General features: G+C 51.3%; 1 protein-coding gene across 1 annotated transcript; it reads left to right on the top strand.

Moving 5' to 3' along the window:
* Nucleotides 1-16,465: 16,465 nt before the first annotated feature.
* Nucleotides 16,466-16,726, top strand: PRM3 (protamine 3). Its single transcript, XM_060122194.1, has one exon. The coding sequence runs from the start codon at nt 16,466-16,468 to the stop codon at nt 16,724-16,726; it is 261 nt and encodes an 86-aa protein (XP_059978177.1).
* The last annotated feature ends 9,961 nt before the right edge of the window (nt 16,727-26,687 follow it).

The raw sequence follows: 26,687 nt of genomic DNA, 5'->3' as shown, positions 1-26,687 counted from the left end.
CCAAACTCTCTCCCTTCTCAGGGCTGTTCCACTGCCCAGAACACCCTTCCCTGTGCTCCTCCCAGCCAACTCCTACCTGCCCTGTCGGCTCTCAGCTTAAAGAACATTTATCAGAGACGCCACCCAGACTGCACCCCCAAATTAAACTAGGTCCTCCCTTCAATCTCCCTCTTACAAGCTTGACCTTTTCCTTTGTGGCGTTTAACACAATTGGCAATTTATTTTACGTGTGTATTTGTGTAAGTCTTTGTTTACCGAGGGTCTCCCCACCTGAGAGGCCCTGGGAGGCTCATGCTCTCTGCCATCTTGCCCCACAGCACAGTGCTGGCCCACGCTTACTACAGGAGGGAAAGGCCTGGATTCTAAGTCCAGCCCCCTCCGAGCCTCTTCCCCCTCTCCAGCTTCCTCTACACAGGGGACCCGAGTCCCCTTCCCCAACCTCTCCCATGTCCCCAGGATGTAAAAGCCCAGGTTATCCCCGATCCCTCTAATTACAGTGCCGCCCTGGAAACCCACCCACCCCAGGGCCTGAAGATGACAAAGCCTCCCCCCAGCCCCAGCCGGCCAGAGGAGCAGGTCCCTTGGCCAGAGGGGAGAGGGACCCACCAAGGGAGCCAAGCCCCTGGCCCTCTAGCACTGCCCCTTCCCCGACTCCTCATGGAACACATCTGCACTTGTAGGGTTTTCCCCAGGTTTGCTCATTACTAAATTAATTTTAAAAGGAATACACCAAATGCAACATGGAATTCTGATTTAGATCCTCGAACAGAAAGAGGACATTAGTGGGAAAACTTGAAATCTGAATAAAGGCGGTAGCATCTTTTTTTCTTTTTTTTTTTTTTGCAGTACGTGGGCCTCTCACTGTTGTGGCCTCTCCCGTTGCGGAGCGCAGGCTCAGCGGCCATGGCTCACGGGCCTAGCCGCTCCGCGGCATGTGGGATCTTCCCGGATCGGGGCACAAACCCATGTCCTCTGCATCGGCAGGCGGACTCTCAACCCCTGCGCCACCAGGGAAGCCCCAGTAGCCTCTTAATGTGCTGTGTTTCTAGTTTTCACCAATGTAATGTGACAATGTAAGATGTGAACAGTGGGGGAAACTGGGTGAGGTGGTTTATGGGAACTCTCTGTACTAACCTCGCGAGTTTTCGGTAAATCTACAATTATTCAAACAGAAGAGGTTTGGTTTCAAAAAATAAATTAAAGGAAAAAGAAAGAAAAGCAAGCCACCCATCAGATTGGTAAAAAAGGTAAAGTCAGACAATGCCAAACGTCCGTAAGGACTTGGATAAAGAACAGGGGTGTGTGTGTGTGTGTGTGTGTGTGTGTGTGTGAAGTGGGACAAGCACTCTGCAAAGCCAGGTAGCACCTGGGGTCAAGTTCAAAACGGGTCTATCCTGCAGCCTCACAATCTTCTACTGCAGGGGCTCTCAGAGTGTGGTACTCAGACCAGCAGTGTCAGCATCACCTGGAAACTTATTAGAAATGCAGGCCCACTAGAGATTATCATACTAAGTGAAGTAAGTCAGAAAGAGAAAGACTAATACCATATGATATCACTTATATGTGGAATCTAAAATATGACACAAATGAACCTATCTACGAAACAGAAACAGACTCAGAGACACGGAGAACAGACTGGTGGCTGCTAAGGGGGAGGGTTGGGGGAGGGATGATTGGGAGTTTGGGATTAATAGATGCAAACTCTTATATATAGGATGGATAAACAATAAGGTCCTACTGTAGAGCACAGGGAACTATATTCTATCCTGTAATAAACCATAATGGAAAAGAATATGAGAAAGAACGCATATATATGTATAACTGAATCACTTTGCTATACAGCAGAAATTCACACAACACTGTAAATCAACTAAACTACAATAAAATAAGTTAAAAAAAAAAAAAAAGAAAGAAAGAAATACACATCCACAGGCTCCACCCCAGACAAACTGAAAAAAAGGAAGGAAAACAAAACCCAAAACAAGTCAAAGCCCTGGGCTGGGTGGCAGCAATGGGTGTTTTCACAAGCCCTCCAGGTGACTCTGATGCATGCTGAAATTTGAGAACTACTAGTCTACCAATGTATTCTAGAGTAATCCTTGAGCATGGTCACAGAGAGAACTGGAATCAGCCTAAGTGTCCATCACGAGGAAATGAAGATATTAGGGAAAAGGCGGAGTGCAACAGTGCAGATGAGGCTCAGCCCCACTGACCTCTTCCTTGCGTGTCCACAGGGGTGAGTCTCACACACAAAACCCCGCCAACAAAGCAGGTCACAAGATACATGCAAAGGTTTCGGCGCCCAAAAGTGTTCTGATTGGGAACATACACGTATGGATATAAAGATGGGCCCAGGAATGATACACACCAATCTTCTAGGAGAGAGAGGGAAAGGGAATGAGGTGGGGAAGGAAGGAGTGGAAGGGGGGATTCAGATCGGCCTAAAGCGTTTTAAGTTTTAAGCCAGGGACTGGGGAGAAGATACTCTGCATGTCTGAGAAGCTTCGTGAACATAATTTTAATAAGTACATGCTCTTTAAAAATGATTCATCGAGACCCACACAAAGTTAAAAGTGAGGGCCCCTCATTTCAACCCCACAACTACTCTGAATATTTGGTGAATATACCTGCAAAATTGAGTCTCTGCATTCTTTAAAAAATGATGAGTGTAATATGCTGGAAAAGACAAAACTATGGAGACAGTAAAGAGATCAGTGGTTGCCGGGGTAGGGGAGAGGAGGGAGGGATGAACAGTTGGCGCACAGAGAATTTTTAGGCCCGTGAAACTATTCTGTACGATACCATCACTGGGGACACGTGTCATTATACATCTGTCAAAACCCTAATATAAAGCCATAAACTTTAGCTAATAATAACGTATCAATATTGGTTCATCGGTTATAACAAATGCACCACAGCAATGCAAGATGTTCATAATAACGGGGAAAGTGGGGAGGGGCTGCCGGGAGGGGTTGGAGAGGGGGTATATGAGAACTCCCTGTACTTGCTGCTCAATTATCTGTAAACCTAAAACCGCTCTTAAAAAAAAAAAAGCAATTCATTTAGAGAAATAAATTAACCCCCCAAATGAATGTTTTCTTTGATGATGGATGTTGTAATGTTTTGTAAAATGCACAGCAGCTCTCAGTAACACGTGGACCTCACCCTCCAGGTGCGTATTCTCCGAGCAGGTAGCCTTGCCACGGACCTGCTGTAAGTTTCTGGCCAGCCCCCGGTGAGGGGCACTGAGATTGGCTCCAATGCTGGCCAGCAGGGCTGCAACGAACTGTGACCTAGTCTCTGCTCATCCGTGACAGCTCATGGCTCATCACCGTGGGCCGCACTTTCCAACGCAGGAGCCTCGAGCCCTGCGTGGCAGATGAACACCTGAAATGTGGCTTGTCTGAACTGAGAAGTGCTGTGAGGGGGAACCTACCCAGACCTCCCGGACTCGGCACAAAGAGAAGGTAAAGCATGTCGTCATTTCTATATTGACGGCAGCCGTCCCTCCTCCCGCCAGCACTGACACAGCCGCCCTTAAACTCCGCCCCGACAGCCCTTCTCCACGTGGCTCCCAGGACTCTGTACACTCTCCCAGCTCCCTCAGACCCGGCTGCTCCCCAGCTCCCCAGCTTCCTAACACTGGGGGGCCCCAGGCCTAGTGCTTGGGACTGTCTTTGTCTCCATCTCCACTCACCCCCTTGGTGCTCGTAGTGGGCCCCCAGAGATGTCCCCATTCTAATCCCCGAACCCATGAACATGTTACCTTACATGGCAAAAGGATTTTGCAAGTATGATTAAATTAAGCATCTTGAGATGGGGCGATTATCCTGGATTGTCCTGGTGAGACTAATGCAATCACAAGCAACCAGAAAAAGGGAAAGAAGGAGGGAGGAGGAGAGCCAGAGTCGGAAATGTCTGAAGATGGAGGGGAGAAAACACCATGAGCCAAAGAACATGGGCAGCCAGAGGCTGAGAGAGGCAAGGGAACGGATTCTCCCCTGGAGCCTCCAGAAAGGACTGCAGCCCTGTGGACACCTTGATTTTAGCCCCATAAGACCAATTTTGGAATTCTGACTTGCAGAACAGTAAGGTAATAAATTTGTGTTGCTTTACGCTGCAAGTTTGTAGTATCAATACTATGTCACAGCAGCAATAGGAAACCGAGACAGTGATATGATCCATCTCATAATTTAAATGCTGACAATGCCCAAATGTATCACCTCCAGCCCTGACGTCAGGTTCAGAGCACCTCCGCTTAGATGTCTGAATTCTGGACCTTTTCCCACAAGCCTTCTCTACTCCTTGCCTCCTACATCTCAGCTGATGGCAACTCCATCCTTCCAGGTGCTCATGCCAAAAGCCTCAGCTTTGGAGAGTCCTTGACTCTTCTTTCTCTCTTGCTCCCCTCATTCAGGCTGCTAGTAAGCCCTGTTGGCTCCATCTACAAAACTGAGCCAGAATCTGACCACTCCTCGCCAAGCCCGCCACTAACACCCTGGTCTGAGCCACGATCGCCTCTCCTCTGCATGATGGACACAGCCTCCGAACTGGACCCTGTGCCTCCACCCCTGTCCCCCACGTCCTTCCAACGCAGTGGCAGCAGGGGGGCCCTTGAGGCAGAGAACGTCATACCTGTGGTCCCCATCTCCTTCAGAGTAAAGGCCAAATCCTTAGCATGGCCGACAAAGCTATCCATACTGTGCTACCCGCCCCCCGCCTCTATGACCTTGTCTCCCCCAACCCTCGCCGCTCTCTGCTGCAGCCACACCGGCCTCCTTACTGTTCCTTGAACACGGCAGATACATTCCCAACCAGGAGCCTTTGCACTGGCTGTTCCCTCTGCCTGAGTATATTTCCCAGAGATCCACATCACCGACTCCCTCACTGCCTTCAGGATTTGCTCAAATGTCACCTTATCAACAAGGCCTAGGACTTCCCTGGTGGCGCAGTAGTTAAGAATCCACCTGTCAACACAGGGGACATGGGTTTGAGCCCTGGTCCGGGAAGATCCCACGTGCCACAGAGCAACTAAGCCCGTGTGCCACAACTACCGAGCCTGCACTCTAGAGCCCGTGGGCCACAACTACTGAGTTTGCATGCCACAACTATTGAGCCCGCGTGCCTAGAGCCTGTGCTCCGCAACAAAAGAAGCCACCGCAATGAGGAGCCCACGCACTGCAGCGAAGAGTAGCTCGTTGCAACTAGAGATAGTCTGCGTGCAGCAACGAAGACCCAACGCAGCCAAAAATAAATATAAATAAATAAATAAATTTATATTAAAAAAAAAGAAACAAAAAACAAGGCCTGCCCTGATCACCCTGAATTGCCACTCATCCCAACCACCTGCAGCAAGCCCAGCCATCCTCATCCTGTTCTACTTTCTCTGTTTTCCTCTCAACATACTATATGATTATTTATTATACTTATTGCTCTGTTGCCTGCACTAGAATATAAACTCCATGCGGGCAGGCATCTTTGTTTTGTTTATTGTGCTTAGAACAGTGCTCAGCACAAAAGGCATTCAATAAATATCAGCTGAATAAACTTATAAAAGGAAAGGTATTGGGGTAAAGGTTAACAATTCTAAAACCACTATACATGCATGCTGGAGTTGAACATAAGAAAATGGACGGTGGATGGTAGGAGCCAGGCCTCCCACTGTTGGGGCAAGAAGTTAACAGCTAAGCAAGGGGAGGAGGCTGGAGGCTAGAATGATCCATGTGGTGGTGGATTAGGGTTAGAGACATCAGGATGAACTTATGTTTAAAAGTGATACAGATGGCTACACATACAGATATTTATAGATTTGTATACATACACAGGTTAGTATATACATTATATTCCCCAGAGAGCCTAGAAGAAACAACACCCCATAGCAACGAGCACACCTAGTATCCAGACTTTGGTTTCTAACACCATTCTCCAATAAAAGGAACTAGGGCTCCTTGGAGAAATGGTTGATTCTAGGTTTAAAGCAGGAAATACACAAGATGGGCCTGGGGTATCTAACAGGGCCAGAAAGTAAGGAGGCATGAAAAACTCACAATGATGGGCCATGTCAAAGGGACACAGGGGCCAACTGAAGAGCTCCTATAGGCCGAAGTGGGAACAATTTGAGCAATACAATAAAGTAGTATTGGATTATAACCCACAGTATGAAATATCCATGAGCCTATACTGATGTAAATATATGACTGAATAAATAAATGAGGGAGCACAGCGACATTTCCAGTGCAGAAGAATTTCAAATAATTTATGTATATACTCTGCCCTCAGGGAGGTGGGGCATAACTTCCCAGCCCTTACATGTGGGATGCACAGTGACTCACCTCCAAATATTGTATTAAATGAAGTAGAGAAACCTGACACACAGTGCCTCAGTCAGGTGATAAAGGTCAACTTCAACCGTTGTAAGGCAGCTCAAGACCATGTGGCCTTGTTAGGAGGTGGGGAGAATGACCCTTTCCCTCTGTGATCTTCCTCCTCCAAACACATAATCCCCAGTCTAATCATGAGAAAACATCAGACAAATCCTAGTTGACATTCTGCAAAATACCTGAATAGTGCTCCTCAAAACTGTCACAATCATCAAAGACAAGTCTGAGAAACCAGCACAGTCCAGAGGAACCGAAGGAGACATGATGATTAAACGGGATCCTGGAACAGAAAAAGGATATTAAGGAAAAACTAAGGGAATATGAATAAGGCATAGACTTTAGTTAATAATAATGCATCAAAATCGGTTTATTGTGACAAACACACTATCCCTAATAAGATGTTAAGAATAAGGAAAACTGGATGTGATACCCTGAACTAGATCCTGGAACAAAAATGGGCATTAGTGGAAAAATTGGTGAAATCCAAAGAGAGTCTGGAGTTGGTTAACAGTAACGTTCCGGCGTTGGTTTCTCAGTTGTGACAAATGTGCCATGGTGATATAAGATGTTAACAATGGGGGAAACTGGGTGAGAAGTAAATGGGAACTCTCTGTAACTAACTTTTCAACTTTTCCCCAAAGAAAAGTGTATTAAAGGAAAAAAAAATAACCTGTATTAAAGGAAAAATAAATAACCTGACAACTAAATGGGATCACGGCACGTGGCAGTTGCTCAGGTAACAAGGTAACGTGTATTATGAGTTTCCATTATTTTTTTCCACATGATGGAAATAACTCATCCAGTATTCAGCAATGCCATGGCCCTTAGGTAAAAAATTCCAAACAATAAAAAAATGAATAAAGTAGAAAGTGAAACCTTCCCCACTGCTAAGTCAATATATTATATTCTGGACTTTTCCCTATGCTTATGTAAACATTTATTTAAAAATTTTTACAAACGTGGGGTGACACCCTACATTTCAGTTTGCTTAGAGTTGATAACACTGTGGACTTCCTTTCGTATCAGGGCACATAACTCTAGTGTTCTTTTTATCTTTTTTAATTTTTATTTTATATTGGAGTAGAGTTGAGTAACAATGTTGTGTTAGTTTCAGGTGTACAGCAAAGTGGTTCAGTTATACATATACATGTATCTATTCTTTTTCAAATTCTTTTCCCATTTAGGTTATTACAGAATATTGAGCAGTTCCCTGTGCTATACAGTAGGTCCTTGTTGATTGTCTATTTTAAATATAGCAGTGTATACATGTCAATCCCAGACTCCCAATCTATCCCTCCTCCCTTCCCCTTGGTAACCATAAATTCATTCTCGAAGTCTGTGCGTCTGTTTCTGTTTTTTAAATAAATTCATCTGTAGCTTTTTTCTTTTAGATTCCACATATAAGTGATATGTGATATTTGTCTTTCTCTGCCTGACTTACTTCGCTTAGTATGATAATCTCCAGGTCCATCCATGTTGCTGCAAATGGCATTATTTCATATATACAATGGAATATTACTCAGCCATTAAAAAGAATGAAATATAGTGTTCTCCTGAACAGCTGCAATATGGATGTAACAATGGACCATTTCCTTAAGGTCAATAGTAAGGTATTGCCAATTTTCTTCCCACAAACAGTGCTCTAGTGGGCACCCTCCTACACACACCTTCATGCCCACATGTGGGAATTCCTGCAGGACAGACCCCTGGCTGCAGAATGGTGGGCACAGTGGCACATTTAAAACATTGTCTTCCTACTGCTGATCATCCTCTCGTTACCCTGAGAATGAACTGCCTGGCTCTGTCCTTCTCAAAGGCAGAGGGGAGCATGTAGCCCCTACCCCTCCCTTCATCTCTTTGGTGACATCTTCCCTTGATCCAGGCAGCCGCGGTGGCCATTGTGACCTCACGGATGTGGCTGGGAAGGGGGGGGACACAGGACACACCATGCGATTGACCAACTGGGACCTTAGAGGACAGAATTGGACATCCTTCTGAGATTCAGGTTGTGTTTGAGATGACAGGAGTCTTGGGGATTTCTCAGCAGAGCTAGGGCAGTGGGCAGGGAGAGGGTGTGTGACATTTCAAAAGTCGTAATCTGAAACCATGATTTTATATTTGAAAATGACAATAAAAGAATTTTACCACACAAAGCATCCATTTATTGTTCAGTTCTTCAACAAATATTTGGATTTCTTTTATGTACTGATTATTCAGTGCTAGGATGGCCTCAGTGAACAAAATTAAGTTCCTGATCACACAGAACTTATATTCTCCTTGGAGACAAATAATAAACTCAATAAGTATGAGTTAGTAGCAAGTGCTGCATTATTTAGGGTAACAGGTGGCTGCTAGAACCCAAAATCCCAACATTTCTGGTGGCCCCCGCAGTCCTCCGACTCCAGAGCAGACCAAACGTCCCATCCCAGAACTCCGAGGGCCTCCTCTTTCCAGGACGCCTCACCTGTTTCTGTGATGATTTGACTCATACCCATCTCCTCCACTAAACCGTAAGGCCGAGAACTGCTTTCTCCTCTGCAGCCACAGGGGCCTCCTTTCAGTTCCAAACTTTTTCCTGTCCCCCTGCCGAGTCCTCAAACCAATGGGCTGCTCCCGCCAGCCAAGTCTCGGCTCACATGTCCCTTCCACCGAGCGGAGTCCCTGAGTGACCGCTCCCTCCCCAGCTGGGAGACCCACATGGGACAGATGTTGGCACACCTGGCTCCTTCTTCTCACTCAGCTCTCAGCTCAAATACTGCCTCCTCAAGAAGGCCTGTTCCCAGCATCCTAAACTAAACCTCCAGTCAGCTGCTGTCATATCAACTGATTCTACGCACACTTGTAATAAAATTCAAAGCCTTTTGTTCAGTTGTTTGTTCACTTGAATAATGCCGTCTGTCCCAACTAGAATGTAAGCTTCTTGGGGGCAAGAACTTTGACCTCTCTTGCTCATGCTGTAATCCCACCGCCTAGAAGAGTGCCTGGCACAGAGTAGATGCTCAATAAAAACCTGAGTGAGGGAGGGATCTGGCCTGGGTGTCTCAAATTCCTCATCAGCAAAACAGGGTAAATTCCCATCTCTGTCATCTCATGGGGTTCCTCCGGGATCATGTAGGTTATCTTCAAAAAGTTCTAAGTGTTACAAGATTGGGGGTGATAATTTTAAGTCAGTCTAGACATGAGTCAATAATCGAGAATTTACTGCTGACCTCCTATGTGCCAAGTGCAACATGCTTGTAACTTACTGGACTTCAGCTTCAAATTCATGGTTTTCCCACCTTGCTGTGGGTTGCAGGGTGGGGTCCTGGAAGTTTCTGGGTGCACCCCCTCTGGGTATTAACTATCCACTGGCCCCGTTCTCCTTCCTAAGAACCACAGCTTTATCCTCAGAGGCAGGGTGCTCTCATGGTAAGGAAAGTGATCAGAAGAAGTTGCTGGGTGGGGGTGTCTGGGAAAGCTCTTTATAGAGTTATAACTCCTTTGCCCCCCGCCCCCTTTCTTCTTCTTCATTTATTCTTGCACAGTGGATAGAGCTGAATTTCCAGCAGGGCCGAGGCTAGCCCTTAATGTGCCTTTGTTCAAATTAGGAAAGACTTCCACTGTGAGCAGTCTAATTAGAAAAAGATAGCTCCCATGGGCAGAAGCATGCTTATGGGTGCTGGGCCTGGCCTGCACCATTCAATCCCCTGGCTGAGAGCTTTGAGCAGTAAACGAACTGCACAACCATCCATGGCAGCCCTGATTTTGGACTGCGAGGCAACCTTGAGGATGGAAAGTACTTGCCTAGGGCAGAGGCGAAAGATAAAAGAAGTCTGGGCCCTTGTTAAGGGTGGAGTCCCTATACCAGCCCTGGAAGGCCTTCCTCCTGACTTTCCCCGGCCCACCCCCCTTTTTTTTTTAATCTCCATAATTTATTTTGAAATAACTTCGAATTAGAGAAAAGTTGCAAGAACCATACAAAGAACTTCCCTTCATCCAGACTGGTCAATTGTTAACATTCTATTCCATTTACTCCACTCCCCCTCCCTTCCTCCCTCCCTCCCTCCCTCTCCCTCTTTCTCTATGTAGATACGCACCCCTTGTTACTGTTCTTTTTCTGAATCACCTGAGAGCAGTTGGCAAACATGATACCCATTATCCCCAAATACTCCAGCGTGTGGATCCCCCAAACAAGACACTCTAATGATCATCGAAATCACCTCTGACTTCTTCAATGAAACAAAACTTCTATGCCAAAGTCACTTCTTTTGGTTTCCTGTTATAGCTAATGAAATCGAATTCTAACCGCTGCCCTCTTTATCCCTAAAGTTCATGGGGATGTGGGAAAGGTTAGACGAAGCTGAGAGTGGTCTGGCCCTGTCTCGCCCCCCTCCGCCACAGTCTCTGCTCCTCCGCCTGGGCCTCCTTTTGATTCCTTACACCTTTCAAGCACCTTTCAGCCCCAGAACCTTTTTTTCTTTCAATTGAGGTAAAATTCACATCATGTAAAATCCAGCCTTCTAAAGTGAAAATTCAGTGGCATTGAGTACAATCACAACGTTGGGTAACCATCGCTACTCTCTGGGTCCCAAGCATGTTCATCACCCCAAAAGGAGACCCTGCCCCCGCTGAGCAGCCGTTCCCATTCCAGCCGCTTCTAGGCAACCACCCACCCATCTCTGTGTCTCTGACTCTCCCTCTCTGGACATTTCACGTGAGTGAAATCACACACACGTGCTGCCTCTGATCTTCGCAACAGCTGTTCCCTCTTCCCAGATGCTTTTCCCACCTCCCATTCTGACTCATCCTCCTTAGGAGGCTTTCCTAGGGCCTCTCCTGAGGTCAAGCACCACCCCCCCCAACAGGCATTCTCATAAAAACCTGAAGTTCCTCTCCTCGGCACTTTTCACAATTATAGTTACTCCGCGTGGTAATTTCATTCACGTTTCCTGTAGTTAGACTGTAAAGTTTATTAGGCAGGAACACGTCTGCCTTGTTTATCACTGTGTGCTGGGGTCTCGCCAGAACCTGGCATATAGCAGGTGTTCAGTGATGCTTGGCAAACTGACTGACTAAGTGAAGGAGCGAGTGAGTGTCCTTACAGGGAAGTCACCTCGTCTCCCCTCCGCTGATGACCCGGAGGCCCACACGCATCACGTCCCCGCCCTCCTTCAGCGAGGGCCTCCCACATGCCCATATATGGACATGATGCAGGCCGGCTCTGGCCCTCTTCTGTGACGTCCAGGCCTCTGTGACCTTACAGTGAGCAGGGCCCCTGCCACACCTATAAGAGGCCCAGGGGTCAGCCCCTGGCTCACAGCCCACAGAGTTCCACCTGCTCACAGGTTGGCTGGCTCAACCAAGGCGGCATCCCCTGCTCTGAGCATCCAGGCCGATTCCATCCGTCACCATGGCCAGAAACAGATGCCGCAGCCCGAGCCAGAGCAGATGCCGCCGCCCGAGGCGCAGATGTCGCAGGAGGAGACGGTGCTGCCGGAGGCGGAGGAGAGGTGAGGGGGTCCGCTCCGCGGGTGGGGGCCGGGGAGCTGGGGTGGAGTGGGGGTTCAGCCCATGCTGAAGTCTGCTCTCGCCCCCTCGTTCTCCGCAGTGTGCTGCCGCCGCTACACCACCACAAGGTGTGCAAGACAGTAAGTGCCCAGTAGCAAGACCACCACACTCCTGCCTGAAACGCTACCAGCCTTCAAGACCCTCTTGCCACATCTCGAACATGCCACCATTCCGATGAAATGAACAGCAGCCTGCCAGCGAACAATGCCGCCTGTCAATAAACGCTGAAGGAAAAATGTCACTCTCGTCTCTTTACTTTCAGGGACTCAGTGGCGAGGAGGGCTTGGGGACACCGGGAAGAGGGGACGCGAGGGATGGTTGTTGCACGGGATCTTGTTTCCAACTCTTGACTACTCCCAAGTCACAACCCAAATCTGCCTCCCCAGCCACCCCTTTACAGGCCCCACGGCCGTGCTGGTTTCTGAACACACGCTCCCCAGCTCTGTGCTCAGTGGCTTTCCGCTGGCAGCCTGAAATGGGCCACAAACTGGCAAGTGCTACCAATCAAGACTGGCTTGCCACCCCTACTCCCCACCCCCGAGAGCCAGTAAACATTTCCCAGCTCAAGCTCGATTCACCAGCCGTCACTACATCCCACCAATTCCCCAAGGTGCCAGATGCCGAAATTCCCGTTTTTTAAAAGATGCCTCCGTTTGGGTACAGTGAGAGTAACCTGTCCAGACAGTGGTTGAGCTAAGCTTTCATTTAATCCTCGGGTACAACATCACCCCTGGCTGAGGAAACAAGATAACTTGGTCCACTAACCATAGGATACACTGAGATATGCGAAGGTGGTTCACAAAACACTTCCGTCGCCTGGCCTCAGAGAGAGCTGTCAGATCTTTTAACACAAGAGCCTGGGTCACGATCTCATTGCAGACCAAAGCCCAGGGCATTTCAGCAGTGACCAGAACCCTGACCCAGTTGCCTTGACAGGGCCACGCCTTCCATTTATAGAGCACAGGTACTGGGCATTCGCCACTTCCAGGCCTCACACCCAACCTGCGAGGCAGGTATTGACGGCCTCGTCTTTGCAGGTGAGGTCACTGAGCTGGGAGATGAACTTGCTTCCACGACCCAACTACTAGATTGGTTCCACAGCCAGTCAGAAGATGCTGGCAGGACGGCTGAACATGGGCCCCCGGGCAGGCTCCAGCTATGGAGGTTCTGACTTAGCAGGGTCTGGGGGTAAGGCCTGGGCATTCGTATTTTGAGCAAGTGCCCTGGGGGAGCCTGAGGGCACTAATATAAGAGGCCTCTGTATTAGTTTCCTATCACCATTGTAATAAATTACCACGAACTTCATAGCTTAAAACACAAATTTATTTTCTCACATGGGCCTTATGGCGCTAAAAGCAAGGTGCAAGCAGGTTCTGAAGGCTCTCGGGAAGCATAACCTTTCTCCTAGTCTTTCAGCTCCTAGAGGCCTCTGGCTTTCCTGGGCTCTGGGCCCCTCCCTCTGCCTTCACAGCCAGTGGTGTAGCATCTTCAGATCTCTTCCTGTGACCCTCCTGTCTCCCTCTCCCATCTTATAAGGACCCATGTGATTACACTGAACCCACACTGAATCTTCCATCTCCTTAAGTCACTCACATCCAGAAAGTCCCTTCTGCACGTCAGGTGACAGTCACAGGTTCAGGGCTTAGGGCACAGACATCTTTGGGAGGAGGCATTAATGTGTCTACCACATCCTCCCTGCAGTTGCTATGACTCCGATTCTAGATTTTAATGGGTCATCAAAGTACAGTGAGAGGTGCAGGAGGAGACCAGAGGTGGAGGGAAGAGGACACATTTGTCCCCGGGGCTGGGAGGGGGCGGAGGGCCAAGGGCATGGAGTCTGAAGCCCAGCCTTGCCTCTTACTTGCAGGGACCATGAGCAAGTCACTTAACCTCTTCGTGCCTCAGTTAATGAGTAAATGTATGGAATTTCCGGAATTTCTGGCATGGAGTAAGCACACGATAACTCTGTGGACAGATAAGCCCCACCCCGACCCCTGAGAGACCCCGGCACAGCTGCAAAGGCGGTGAGGAAGCTTCCGGAAGGACTACGTGTGGATTCGCACCAGCTGGAGGGGCTGGGGAATGAGGGCTTGGATTTGGACAAGAAGGCTGGCGCTCTTCTTGTGAGAGTCCCCCCGTTACGAGGCACGGGGACACGTTTTACGGGCGGGGCGAGGGGCAGCTGCTGTGCTCTGTGCTGCTTTCACAGAAGGGGCCAAGGTGGGGGGACTTATACACACCTTATACACAAGGCCCCAGAGAGCTGCCGACAGACCCGACCAACACTGTTAACAGTAAGAGCAGGAGGGCAGGCCTCAGCCTCCTCCCCCTACCCACAAGGCCAGCTGCAGCCTCAGCCCCAGCTGCCCCACCCATGAGCATGATGGTCGGATGCTGCCTGAGGAGTCCGAACGAAGGTCTCCGTCCGCAGCAGGGCTCTGGGCAGCAGGGCGAAAGCGAGCACCTGCAGCAGGTGCAGGAGCTGAGGCTGGAGGATGTCCCGATCTACGGGAGGACCCACAGAGGCCCTATCGTGACAGACAGGAGCCACAGGCGGGGGGCTTGTGCAGTGCTGGGACCCCACCCTGTCTGAAAGCCCCCCAAGCCCATCCCCACCCAGATTCCCCAGATGGCCCCGTAACTAGAACTTTTTCCAAAAGGCTGCAGAAGGATCGGGAGGAGGAGAAGATGCTTAAGGCAGCTCCCAGCCTCCCTGGGCCCACTAGGAAGAGTCGCCTGCCAGGAAGCACCCGCGAGACCATAGCAAGTCCCCCTCGAATGCCCAAGCCCCAAGTTTGCAAGGAGCCCACAAGATTTTGAGTAAAATGAGCAAAAGTCATTTGCCAGATAAAGCTTGAGATAAGAAACTTGCTGGCCTGTCAGGGTCTCCATTATGCAAACGGCACAAACAAGGCTTCTATTCACCATGGGGTCAGGGGAGGAGGAGAGGGTCAGGGCAGGGGCCTCATCCCTGAGTGCTGTGCTGGTGTGTTACCCTGTGACACCGTGCGTGTCCTCTCACCCGGAGCCATCATGATGCCCAAGGCCACACTACTCCCCCCTTGACCTTTCCATTTCCTTGTCATGGAAACATGATGACAAAAGTGTGAAAATGTGACCCGTTATGAGATGGGAAGCAGGTCTAGCGTGCTCCAGCAAGAACAAGGCCAGCGTGGGGGGAACAAAAGGCAAGGGGCAGAACTGGGTGAGGCCTTGTGGGCCGCTGGGATTCTGAGATGGGACCCTCATTATCACAACAGGGCCATGGAGGCTCACGGGCAGAATCCATTCCTGCCTCTTCCGAGCTTCTGGGGGCTCCTCGTAATCCTTGGCGTTCCTCTGCTGTGGCCGCATCTCCAGTCTCTGCTTCCTGTGTGAAATCTCTCTGCCTCCCTCTTAGAGGGACGCTTGTGGTTGCACTCAGCGTCCACCCAGATAACCCAGGATCATCTCCCTATCATCTCCCCGTCTCACTCGAGGCAGGGGAAGTTGGCAGTCAGAGCGGAGGGGTGCGGGGAGTGGTGGAGAGGGTCCAGAGACCCAGACACAGTCTTCACCACGTGGCCCCAACCAGCCCTACTGAGACCACACCAGGCAGGGCCGTTAGAACAGAGCCGCACGTGCCTCCTTAATCCCCTCGGAGGCCTTAGTGACCACGAGGCTGGACTAGAGGGGACCAGGCCCGACTCTGAATCCAGGCTCCACCACTGACTAGCTGTGGGACTCTGGGCTGGTTACTCAGCCTCTCTGAGCCTGCTCTCCCTTTGTAAAATGTAACAATCGTACCTACCTCACGGGGTACATTAGCTTCTTTCCTCTCAGCCTACCACAGCCACCGAGAATCTGGGACAATATCTGTATTATATGTCAGAAAACAGATTCCTAGTGCTCAGCAATGACCAAGGAGACTTAACCCCCTCCCGGGCTGAAATTGTGCTGGGTGGGCATGTGTAGCTAGAGGCTGGTGGCCCCAAAAGCTTACAAGCCGCTGCCTTTAAAGGGTGATTTTGGAGAACAGGAGAGAGTGAGTAGGGTTTTCTTTAGTTTTATAAAAGTATAGTGCACAAGTTTTAAGTATGCAGGTCAAGAAGCCAGACATTGCCAGTGCCCCCTGGAAGGCTCCCTCGTGGCTACTTTTCATCACATACTGTCAGCAGCTCTCTTGGGCTGGATACTTCTGGGATGTGGGGAGGAGTCTGTGTGCTCTCCTGCTTCTGGAAATTCTATCCCCAACTCTCATCCCAGCTAAAAGGGGGACTTTTGCCAGGGCAAACAAGGCCAGATGGAGGAGGCAACACAGCAGGGCGAGGCTGCACGGGTGTGGGCCCGGCATTTGGCCTCGATCCTGCCCGTATGTGGCAGGGGCTCAGTGGGACAGCTGGTAGCCTAGGTTTGAGTTCAGGTGTCGGCTCAGACTCAGGTATCCCAGGGTGACATCCCCTTTGTGATGTCAGCGCTCTGCTTACCACCCTCGCCGGCCCCTCCATACCCCACCAGTGGCCTTTCCTCCCAGTCCAGAGAGGCAGCCAAAGTGGGCGATGGGTTCCCACTGTGCCAAGCTCGGCACGGGCCACGGCCGGGGCCACGAATCCTCCATGAAGAAGTTCGTGGCCTGCGTGAGTCAGGATAACTTCTCCTTGTCGTCGGCGGGTGAGGAGGAGGGAGAGGCAGAGGGAGAGGCGGAGGAGCTCCCGGTGCAGGGCAAGCTGCTGCTGCTGGAGCCTGAGTGGCAGGAGGAAGGTGCCAAAGACGACTCTGTGGCCCAGAAGAACCCCAAGCCCAAGCAGACGCAGTCCTGACCCATGACGTGGCCCGGGCAGAGGTGCCGGTCGCTGTTCCAGAGAGAAGAACTTTCAGAAGAGAGTAAATAAAGAGTCTCCAAGGAATCCTCCTCCCGCTGCTCTCCCCCCGCCGCCACACCCCGACCCCGGGCCCGTGGCACCGCGCGCGCACGTGTGCGTGTGTGCAGGGAGGTTGAAGAGCAGGAGTCACTGAGCCCCGTCCCTGAACTCCAGCCAGAAGCCCTCACAAGGTCCACTCCCTGTGACTTCTCAGCCGCCGCCCCGTGCTGCAGGGGGTGGAGAATGTGGTAGCCTGGGCTAGAAAGTCACCTCAGCCAGTCCCGTCTCCAGGGAAGATTCCTCCCCGAGTCTGAGCAGATGCAGGCTGAGAGCACCCGATGGGACAGTACCATCTCCCTCTGCAAACCCCCATTTTGCTGCTCTAACCATAAACGGTCTTAAAGAGCACAGACTTGGGAGGTCAGCAGACCTGCTTGCAATTTCTTTGCGCTCGCTGTGTGACACTGAGCAAGTCGCTGTCTGTCTCTGAACCTCAGCCTGCCCTCCCTGCCTAAGGGTGACGTTAATAGCTACCCACAGGTCAGCGGGTCGGGAGAAATGACTGAAACGCTGGGTGGGACCGGGCCTGGCACGCAGTGAGTGTTTCACCAAGACGGGCACTGTTGTTGGAGCCACGGTGGTTCCATCCGACTCGCAGGCCCCAGTTTTGGGGGCTGAGCAGGTTGGAGGGGTCTGAGTCCTTCTCAAGCCACTGATTCTTCTGCCATCCCTACACTCAAGGTGACCATCTGTACCCTCATGAGAGGCTCACTTCTGCCTTGTTCAAGGGTTCCAGCTGTGGGGGCAGAGCCAATGCCCTCATTAGAACAATGGGCAGAGGAAGCCCAGAGAAGGGGCCAGACACAGACCTAAGACCCAGACCCTGGGTCCACTCACTCTGGCCTTCCTCAAGAAGCATCGTAATGTGTCTGCTGCCCCTCCTGTCCCTGGCTCCCTTAACCTTTTTCTTTCCAATAGAAATAACAAATGTGATCTCCACCCTCTTCCCTCAATAGCCCCCAAGCACCAGCTATCTGAGCCCGAGAAGGATCCTGATCAGGGCTGCCGGGAGGGGTGGGGAGGCAGTATTTCCAGGGACGTCTCTATTTCTTTGGGGGCTGGGTGAGGGGTAAGGAGAGGCCTTGGGCTACTCAAAGAGGAGGCCACCACTGAGGCCTGCAGATGGCCCACGGCACCTGAGGCTTGAAGGAGGTGGCCCTGCTGTCTGTGACCACCCACCCCCGTCCTGACCAAGCAAGTCGGTCAGCAGCTTTGTCCTTCTGTCCAAGGCCTACAGATCTACCCGCGCATTCATCTGCCCAGCAAACGTTTGTTGGGCCCCTACTGTATGCCAGGCACTGTGCCAGTCATACAGTATGGGCCCTGGGATCAATAAACACAGTCTCTGTCCCACTACACACTCGAGGCTGGGGAAGTTGGCAGTCGGATTGGAGGGGTGCGGGGAGTGGTGGAGAGGGTCCAGAGACCCAGACACAGTCTTCACCGCGTGGCCCCCAACCAGCCCTACTGAGACCACACCAGGCAGGGCCGTTAGAACAGAGCCGCACGTGCCTCCTTAATCCCCTCGGAGGCCTTAGTGACCACGAGGCTGGACTAGAGGGGACCAGGCCCGACTCTGAATCCAGGCTCCACCACTGACTAGCTGTGGGACTCTGGGCTGGTTACTCAGCCTCTCTGAGCCTGCTCTCCCTTTGTAAAATGTAACAATCGTACCTACCTCACGGGGTACATTAGTTTCTCAGGGCTGCTGTAACAAATGATCACAAACCTGGTGGCTTAAAACAAAGAATCGTATCCTTTCACTTCTAGAGGCCAGAAGTCTCAGTCAAGGAGTTCTCTGGGCCGCATTCCCCCGGAGGCCCCGAGGGAGAATCCTCCCTCCCTTGTCGAGCTCACGGTGGCTTGTGGCTGCACAACTCTAATCTTGGCCTCTGACTTCCCATGGTCTCTTCTCCCTGAGCCTTCTCTTCTGTCTCTTATAAGGACACTAGCCATTAGATTTAGGGCCCACCTGGATAATCCAGGATGCTCTAAGTATCCTGACATCTGCAAAGAGGCTTTTTCCAAGTATGGTCACACTGACAGGTTTCAGGGGTTAGAATGTGGACACATCTTTTGGAGGGGCCACCGTTCAGCCCCCTATGAAGGGTCACTAAAGCCGCCTAGAAGGAGTGGGGCCCGGACGGAGCCCAGCCATGTAGGAAGTGCTCTGTAAACGAGGGTGGTTTTCACCATGAGTGCTATGACGTTTATTAAGAAATAAACTACAATAAGAGCAGACGATAGCAAAGTTGTGCACGAGCTATAGACAGGGGTAAGTAGACATGGGCTGGGGGGCCTGCCAGTGGGAGGGGAGATGGAGATGGAGGGAGTTTCCTGAGGGGAGGGGCAGGCTGAGAGTGGCCAAAAGCTAAGACCAAGGGCTTCGGCCAAGGCGTGGGGAGGGGTGGGTGGCTGTGGAGAGAACACCCGAGACTAGGGAGCTCCCACTGGGCCCCGTGTGCACACACAGGTGGGCTTTCTTCCACAGGAGGTCTGAGCAGGGATGCAGGGCCCTCATTAGCAGGGAAGGGAGCTGAGTCGGCAGGCAGGAATCGAGGGAGGAAAACAGTTTTCAAGGGCCTCCTGTGGTTTGACAGACATCTCAGGCTCACAAGAATACCAGGAAGGAAGGGATGACATTCCTTTGTCAGATAAGGAAACCAGGCCTTGAAAACCAAAACGAACTACCGGAGACTGGACATCAGAACAAAGTGGGCTTTGAACCTGACTCTAAATCTCCCAGCTTTAAATCTTGCTGGGGAGGTGGGCTTGCCAGTCAGGCCCCGGGACCACCGTCAGTCCATGTGGTTATTCTTATCATCTTATCCAGTAAGTCATCCAGTCATTCACCCATCCAATTCATTCATGGATGTATGATAAATGGATGGGATAAACAGATGGATTTGCAAGTCAAGAGGACCTTAATGATTGTCTCAGGTCTATCCATGCCCCATATTCAAATACACATGAGCATCCAAAACCCAGCGGAGACAGTTAAGCGACTTTAGGAAGCACTCAGCTATTAAAGGCTCCCTTCCCCATTCTCATCTCTTAGGATGAAAGTACAGCTAAGATGGCACCCCATGGCTCTGTTCCTGTGTCAGGTTCGCCCAGATGAGAAACGCCATCATGCATGGAACGCTAGAAGGAGGAAGTCAAACTCTCCGCAGGAACGTGTTACTACAGTGATTTCTATGCAACACTGATTAAAGCTTGTACACTGGATGACTTATCCTTGAGTCGGCATTTTGAGTTCATTAAACGTGTCACGTGTTTGGGGGCCTGGTTTGGAAGCACAAAGCAGGGAAGAGGTTGGGTAGGGAGGAGGGACATGCCTTGTGATGGGACCTCACGAAAGTATAAGGAACAAATCCTCACACAGGGTCACAAATGAATGGGAGGTGGAGACATCAAGAAGACTTTGGAGTAGATGGGCGACACTCTACTTGGGCAGAGCCCTCCTTTGTCCTATATGATCCCATGTTCATGCACACAGGTGCACACACACACACTCACACACGGGATGCCCACGGGCCCACCACTGTTCGTGTGATCCACATGCAGTAGGCAGTCCAGAACCGTGGCAGGAAGAGGGGTTAGGTATGTGCATTTTGCAGTCCAGAGCATCCTGAGTTTGAATCCTGGCTCATCCTGTTTCCCTGCTGCGTGGCCTTGGGCTGGTGATCAACCTCTGAGCCTCACTTGTTTCAACAAACTTTACCAAGGGACCAAGTGTTTTCAGGGGCTGGGCTAGGTTCTGGGAACACAGAGGACACACAAGGCCCTGTCCACAGAAAGAACACAAACGTGTAAGCACAAGACTTGCCGGTCACAATAAGCAGTATCAAAGGAGCAAGGTCTGGATGTAACGCAGAGCAACTCTGGAGCAGCAGGGCTGGGGACAGAGGTCAAGGAAGGCCCAGTGGAGGAGACCTGAGGGAAGCACAGACCAGGTCAAGGGGACAGTATGTACAGAGCCCCAAGGCAGGAAAGAGCTTGAGGTGTTCCAAAGACTGGCAGGCTGGCACAGACGTGCAGGTGGCCGCCAGGGGGTGGCAGCACCAGGTGGGGCCAGGCCACGCAGGATCTGCAGGGCCTTGGGGAGCTTGGACATTTTATTTGGTGTGATAGGTCATTAGAGGGTCTTAATCAGGCAAGAGACAGGGTCTAGTGTCTTTGCTGGGTGGAGACTGAATGGTAGGGGAAAGAAGGGACAAGAGGAAGAGCTGTGGGAGGTCATGGCCAGGAGGGAGGGAGCAGGGCCTGGACCAAGGGCGGCACAGGAGACCTTCCTCTTGGAGGGCAGGTCTGAGATCTGAGATTCATGCTTCCTTCCCCCCAAACCTCCTGGTTCCCTGTTTAAGAACAAAAGCCACATAACGTCATGATAGTCATTGACACCTCAGTGCTGAAGAGTTTGGGAAGTGCTTCTAGAGAGCAGTTTTAAGGGAGGAGGTGGAGACAGAGGGTCAGAGGATAAGGTCAGGGACTTTGAGCCCCACTCACCAAAGGACTTCCCTACTCCCTGGACAGTGTCCTTTTATGATACAGTCACTGAAGGCAGGAGCTCTACTGTAGAGACATCAACTCTGTAATAGAGGAAGTGAACTGGGAAGCAGACAAACCGGGTCGCGTGTGTGGTTTATGGCCCCATCTTAACCCCACATTTCCCTGAAACCAACACTCAGAAAAAAGTGGTACAAATACACAGACATCCAGTCACATATACAAAGAAATTGCCATTCAAACCCACTCAGACGCAGAGCCCGAGGTTCACGTGTGGACTCCCAGCTCCACACCCCCCCATACACACACGCAGGCTCTCACCCGCCTCCCCTCCCACACACCGAAACACACACAAGCAAGCACATGTGGGCACACAGCTGCCCTCCCGCAGGCAGACACACGACGACAAGAGGACAAAAATCAAACCACAGATTCATTCTTTCACTTGCTTGGTTTGGGGTGGGGCGGTAGTAGTTTGGGGGCAGGCCTGCGGAAAACCCAAATTCAGGAAACAGAGAGAAATAGATGCTAAACTCAGCCACCTAGAGGTCCTGCACATTCCCCCCACCCCCACCCCCTGTGTTGGGATGTTGGGTTGAAGTGAGGTCTGAGAAATAGACACAGCCCCGCCTGTGGTGGGACTGCTCACTCAGCTGCCCGGGCACCACTAAGGGGACCCAACAGTCCTGGGGGTGGCGGGGGGAGCAGCCAGGGAAGAGGGTACAGAGCCTGTGTTGAGATGCCCATTTGAGGTATGATTCAGGAGGAAAAAGACCTCAAACTCTGTAGATTCAGCTCCCCTATTCCCTCGCCGGGTGACCCTGGGGCTGTCTCTTAACCTCTCTGAGCCTTATCTGCACCTCAGGCTTTGTCAAGAGGTCCAAGGCGCCATGCTGTTCTTGATCGCTACATCCCCTGTACTTAGCACATATTAGAAGCTCAGCAAATATTTGCTGAATAAATGAAAGAACGTGCAGGCATTAAAGCAATAGTGAGGGGCTTCCCCGGTGGCGCGTGGTTAAGAATCCGCCTGCCAGTGCAGGGGACATGGGTTCGAGCCCTGGTCCAGGAAGATCCCACATGCCGCGGAGCAACTAAGCCCTGGCGCCACAACTACTGAGCCCACGTGTCACAACTACTTAAGCCCATGTGCCTAGAGCCTATGCTCCACAACAAGAGAAGCCACTGCAATGAGAAGCCCGCGCACCACAACAAAGAGCAGCCCTCACTCGCCACAACTAGAGAAAGCCCGCACGCAGTAACGAAGACCCAACGCAGCCAAAAATAAATAAATTTATTTTTTAAAAAAAAGCAACAGTGAGATGCCACTTTTGAACCCAGTGAATGGGCAAAACCAGAAAAGTTTTGATAATAACAAGCACTGGGAGAACCCAGTGAAGCAGATACAGTTGAATGCAGTTGCCAAGGGGTCAATGTGCATGCACATGTTGGCAGGCGAATGGGGCAGTGTCTCTGAACATTTACAGTGTGCAAAGCATTTCTCTCATGTGTGCCAGGGCCACATGGCTTGCAAGAGCAAAAAACTGCAAACAACCCATAGGATGGCTAAATGAACACGCAGGCTCACTGAAGACTATCGTGCAGTTTTTAAAAGAATGGGGTTGATCTCTATGCTATCTACTCAGATTGCCAGGACATGCTGTTGGGTGAAAAGGGCTAGATGGAGAAAGATATACCATTGATGGAGGGGAAAAATTCTACACAAAGAATTCTACACTGTACTTTTATGGGGGAAAATGCAGGTATGTAAGTGCTTAGAAAAAGATCTGGAAGGACATAGACTAAGCTGGTGCCTGGGGATATGTCTGGGGAGGAGAAATACTTTATTTTCCACTAGGAAATGAAAATCAGGGAGAAAAGGCATGAGCATCAGTGAAGTATCTAATAAGCGCTCAGCAAAGCTCTGTTGACTCTGGAAAAAGCTAGCACAGGAATGCTGAATGTAAACTCTGCCTCTGGAACTGGTCCAGGCAAGGTGACCCAGAAGGCTCTCCTCGGTGGGACTCACCACCCCAGGGCAGGGAGAGGCCACGGCTAGCCACCCACTGCCTTCCCCCAGCCAAGCCTCTGCCTATAAACCAGCAGGGTGGCACCAGGGCCTCTCCTGCTCCCTGGAGCCTCATCTCCTGCCACCTGCCAGTCGGGTCCTCAAATTTTGGCCTCCAGGCCCTTGCTGACGCCATGCTCTGCCAGGAGTGCTCTCCCTTCTCCTCCCAGAGGCTGCTCATCCCTGCTGGCTCGGCCAGGGGCCCATGCGGCACGGGCCACCGTCAAGTCTCCTGCTGGTCAGTGTGCCCTGAAGCAACGGGCCTTAAGCGAAAGAACTGGGGCACGATCAGCCCCTCCAAATGGCTTTCCCATGGTGTGGCGGCCGCAGAGCTGAGAAGCCCTCCTGCCCCCGCCCCCAGTGTCCCCAGACTGTGATGGTCAGCCCTCATGTCTAGTTGCACAGCTTCTGCAAATTCTTGTTTCCCCTCTGTGTCAACTGCCAAAGGTAACCACCATTGCTCTTTTCATCAGCTGCTAACACCTACTTTGCCACTTATGGGATGGGGTAGGGTGGGAACCAGATCGGCCTATTACAATAATGCCCAAAAAGAGGCTCCAAGCAAGCTCCTGGGAGATTTACTGATGAAAAGGCACTGGGCCTGCCAGGCTTGGGCTTTCTGACAGCTCTATCGGTCACTGCATTAAGGGAACTTGCCTGAAGCCACAGGGAGGGTGGGAGGGAGGGGGTGGGGGTGGGGTGGGGAGCTGGGACCAGGACCTGGTGTGCCACAACCGGGGCTCTCAGAAATCCTCCTTCCCGCCCCTCCTTTTTTTGAGTTATTAACACAGTACCAGCAACTGCTTAATGAAAGCCGGTTAATACTGGGTACTTCACGTAATCTCTGACCTAATCTCTCCTTTTTCACCTGTTACCCGGGGATAATAGGCCTGCTGGAATGTTCCCACCAAGTCTCCCCAGGACCTTGGAAGACCAGCCACCAGCTCAGTCCATCACTCCTCCTCCGCCGGACGAGAGCCTTCTCCTTGGGCTCGAGCATCCCCTCCCTTCCACGGAAACACACCACCTTTCCTGCCGTCGGGACCAGCTGGGACTAGGTTCTACCCCGTGTAATGCAGCAACCTCTCTGCACAGAGGCCAAGCCCCAGGTCTCTCCAAAACACTTTCATCAAGTTCCATCAGCTCCCCGAGTAGCGCTTTTCTCATCTGGTAAATGGCGACATAATTTCCACCTCACAGAACCATGGGGGAGAGTAAGTAAGACAACATACCAAGACACTGTCACCTGGCCCACAGCAGGCTCAGCAAATGGTGACTCCTCTTCCAGGGAGTGACGGGTGACCCCAGAACTCAGGTCTTGGACTCCTCAAGCAGTGTTCTCTACTACAAAGCTTGAATGTCCTGGCTTTCCCTTAGGACTGTCTTTGTACCCATTTGGGGGGCTAGTGTGGTAACATCCTGGGAGAGGGAGGTCAGGGACAGTTGTGAGGTGTGTCCCAAGGCCCCCACTGTAGGTCTCTGTGGCTAATACCCAAGCTGTCCAGAATTTCAGCAGCCAGAGGGTTTTTTCCACACCCAATCCTGTAGTGTCTCTTGGGCCTGAAGGAATGTCTCCTGCAGTCAGGGTGAAATCCAAACCCCTACCACGTTCCAACAAAGCCCTGCCCCATCAACTGGACCCCTGTCAACCTCTATAACTCACCCCTGCACTCACCCTCTGGCTCTCTACACCAACTATACACGTCTCCTTTCTGATCCTCAACTATGCCAATCGTTCCCACCACAGGGCCTTTGCACTGGCTGTTCTCGCTACCTGGAATCCTCATCACCCCGCTTTGAGAAAGGCCTCAACTCCAGCCTCCAAGAGGCTTTCCCTGACTGCCTTATCTCAGTCCACAAACACCTTGTTGTTCCCTTTTTCCCTCTTTATTTTCCCATAGCACTTACCATGATCTGAGATGATCATGTGAATTCACTGTCTCCCCTATGTCTGCTTGAAGACCCCTGAGTTCCCAGTGCCTGGCAGACAGTAGGCACTCAATAAATACCTACTGAATAAATACTGAAAGAGTGAAATAAATGTCATTACCCCTATCTTGCATATGAGGAAATCGAGCCACAGAGAAGCTAAGAAGCTGGCCCCAGGCCATGTGTTCATTAAGTGATAGATTGAAACCAGAATCCATGCTCTAAGCCAGCAGTCCCCAACCTTTTTGGCACCAGGGACCAGTTTCATGGAAGACAATTCTTCCACAGACGGGGGTAGGGGTGGTGACGGATCAGACAGTAATGCGAGCGATGGGGAGCGGCAGATGAAGCCACGAAGCTTCGCTCGCTTGCCGCCGCTCACCTCCTGCTGTGCAGCCTGGTTCCTAACAGGCCATCTGTGGCCCGGGGGTTGGGGACCCCTGCTCTAAGCCCCACAGCTCGAGGCTCCCCAGAGGCACAGACTCCCATGGGAATCATGGCTGTAAAGAAAGGCTGATGAGCGCTGGGGCAGAGGGCAGTTTCAAGATTACACGACCTGATCAGGGACTGTTTTTCCCGGCAGGACTTTGCCAAAGCTAGAAAGAGAAACTGAAAAACTGAGCTCCGAGGGCCAAGATCTTGACTCCCCCCAGCTGCTGGCTGGGCTCCTCACTTCTGGGGCAGCCAGGGCTACTGAGGGTGGGGGTGGGGGGAGGAGAACCAGCCGACAGGTCTGGCTGTGACCCAGCAAGCTGCGGACATGGGGCTGACCCAACTGCCCTGTGACAAGAAGTCACTGTGCTAAGCACTTTCTCGGTACCTGGCCCTTTGCTTCCATGCTGCTCTGTGAGGCACAAAACCTCCACAGCTCATTTTGCAGCTGGGGCAAATGAGGCCCAGAGAGGGCAAGTTGCTGGCCTATGGTCTCCACAGCTGTGGAGCCTGAGCTCCTCAGGGCTCCCACGTGGCCTAGCCTCCTGCGAGTCTACTGCCAGTCCTCCAGGGAGAACAGCCCAGGAGACAAAGGATTGTCAATCAGTGTATTTCTTTTTCCCTTTTGTATCTGGATTCGGTTTCGTTTTGAACTCAGGACTTCAGAAAATGAAACCAAAGCTGTAGTAACTGTCACTACTGGTGGTGAGGAGAGCCCATGTGTGCTCGGCAACTTGTGCCTACCTCACGATGGCTTGCACAACCAGGATCTGCTCAGGGTAGGCGATGAGGCCCACTGTACAGGCAAGGAAACCAAGACTCAGAACGGCCCAAAGCCACAAAGTGGGAGACAGAGGCTTGGCTGGCAAGACCTGGGGCCTCCACAAGCTTATAAATAGGAAAGTCGGCAGAACGGTCCTC

This window comes from Lagenorhynchus albirostris, chromosome 15 (genome assembly GCF_949774975.1).
Source record: "Lagenorhynchus albirostris chromosome 15, mLagAlb1.1, whole genome shotgun sequence".
Taxonomy (NCBI): domain Eukaryota; kingdom Metazoa; phylum Chordata; class Mammalia; order Artiodactyla; family Delphinidae; genus Lagenorhynchus; species Lagenorhynchus albirostris.
This window is presented reverse-complemented; position numbering and strand designations above follow the sequence as displayed.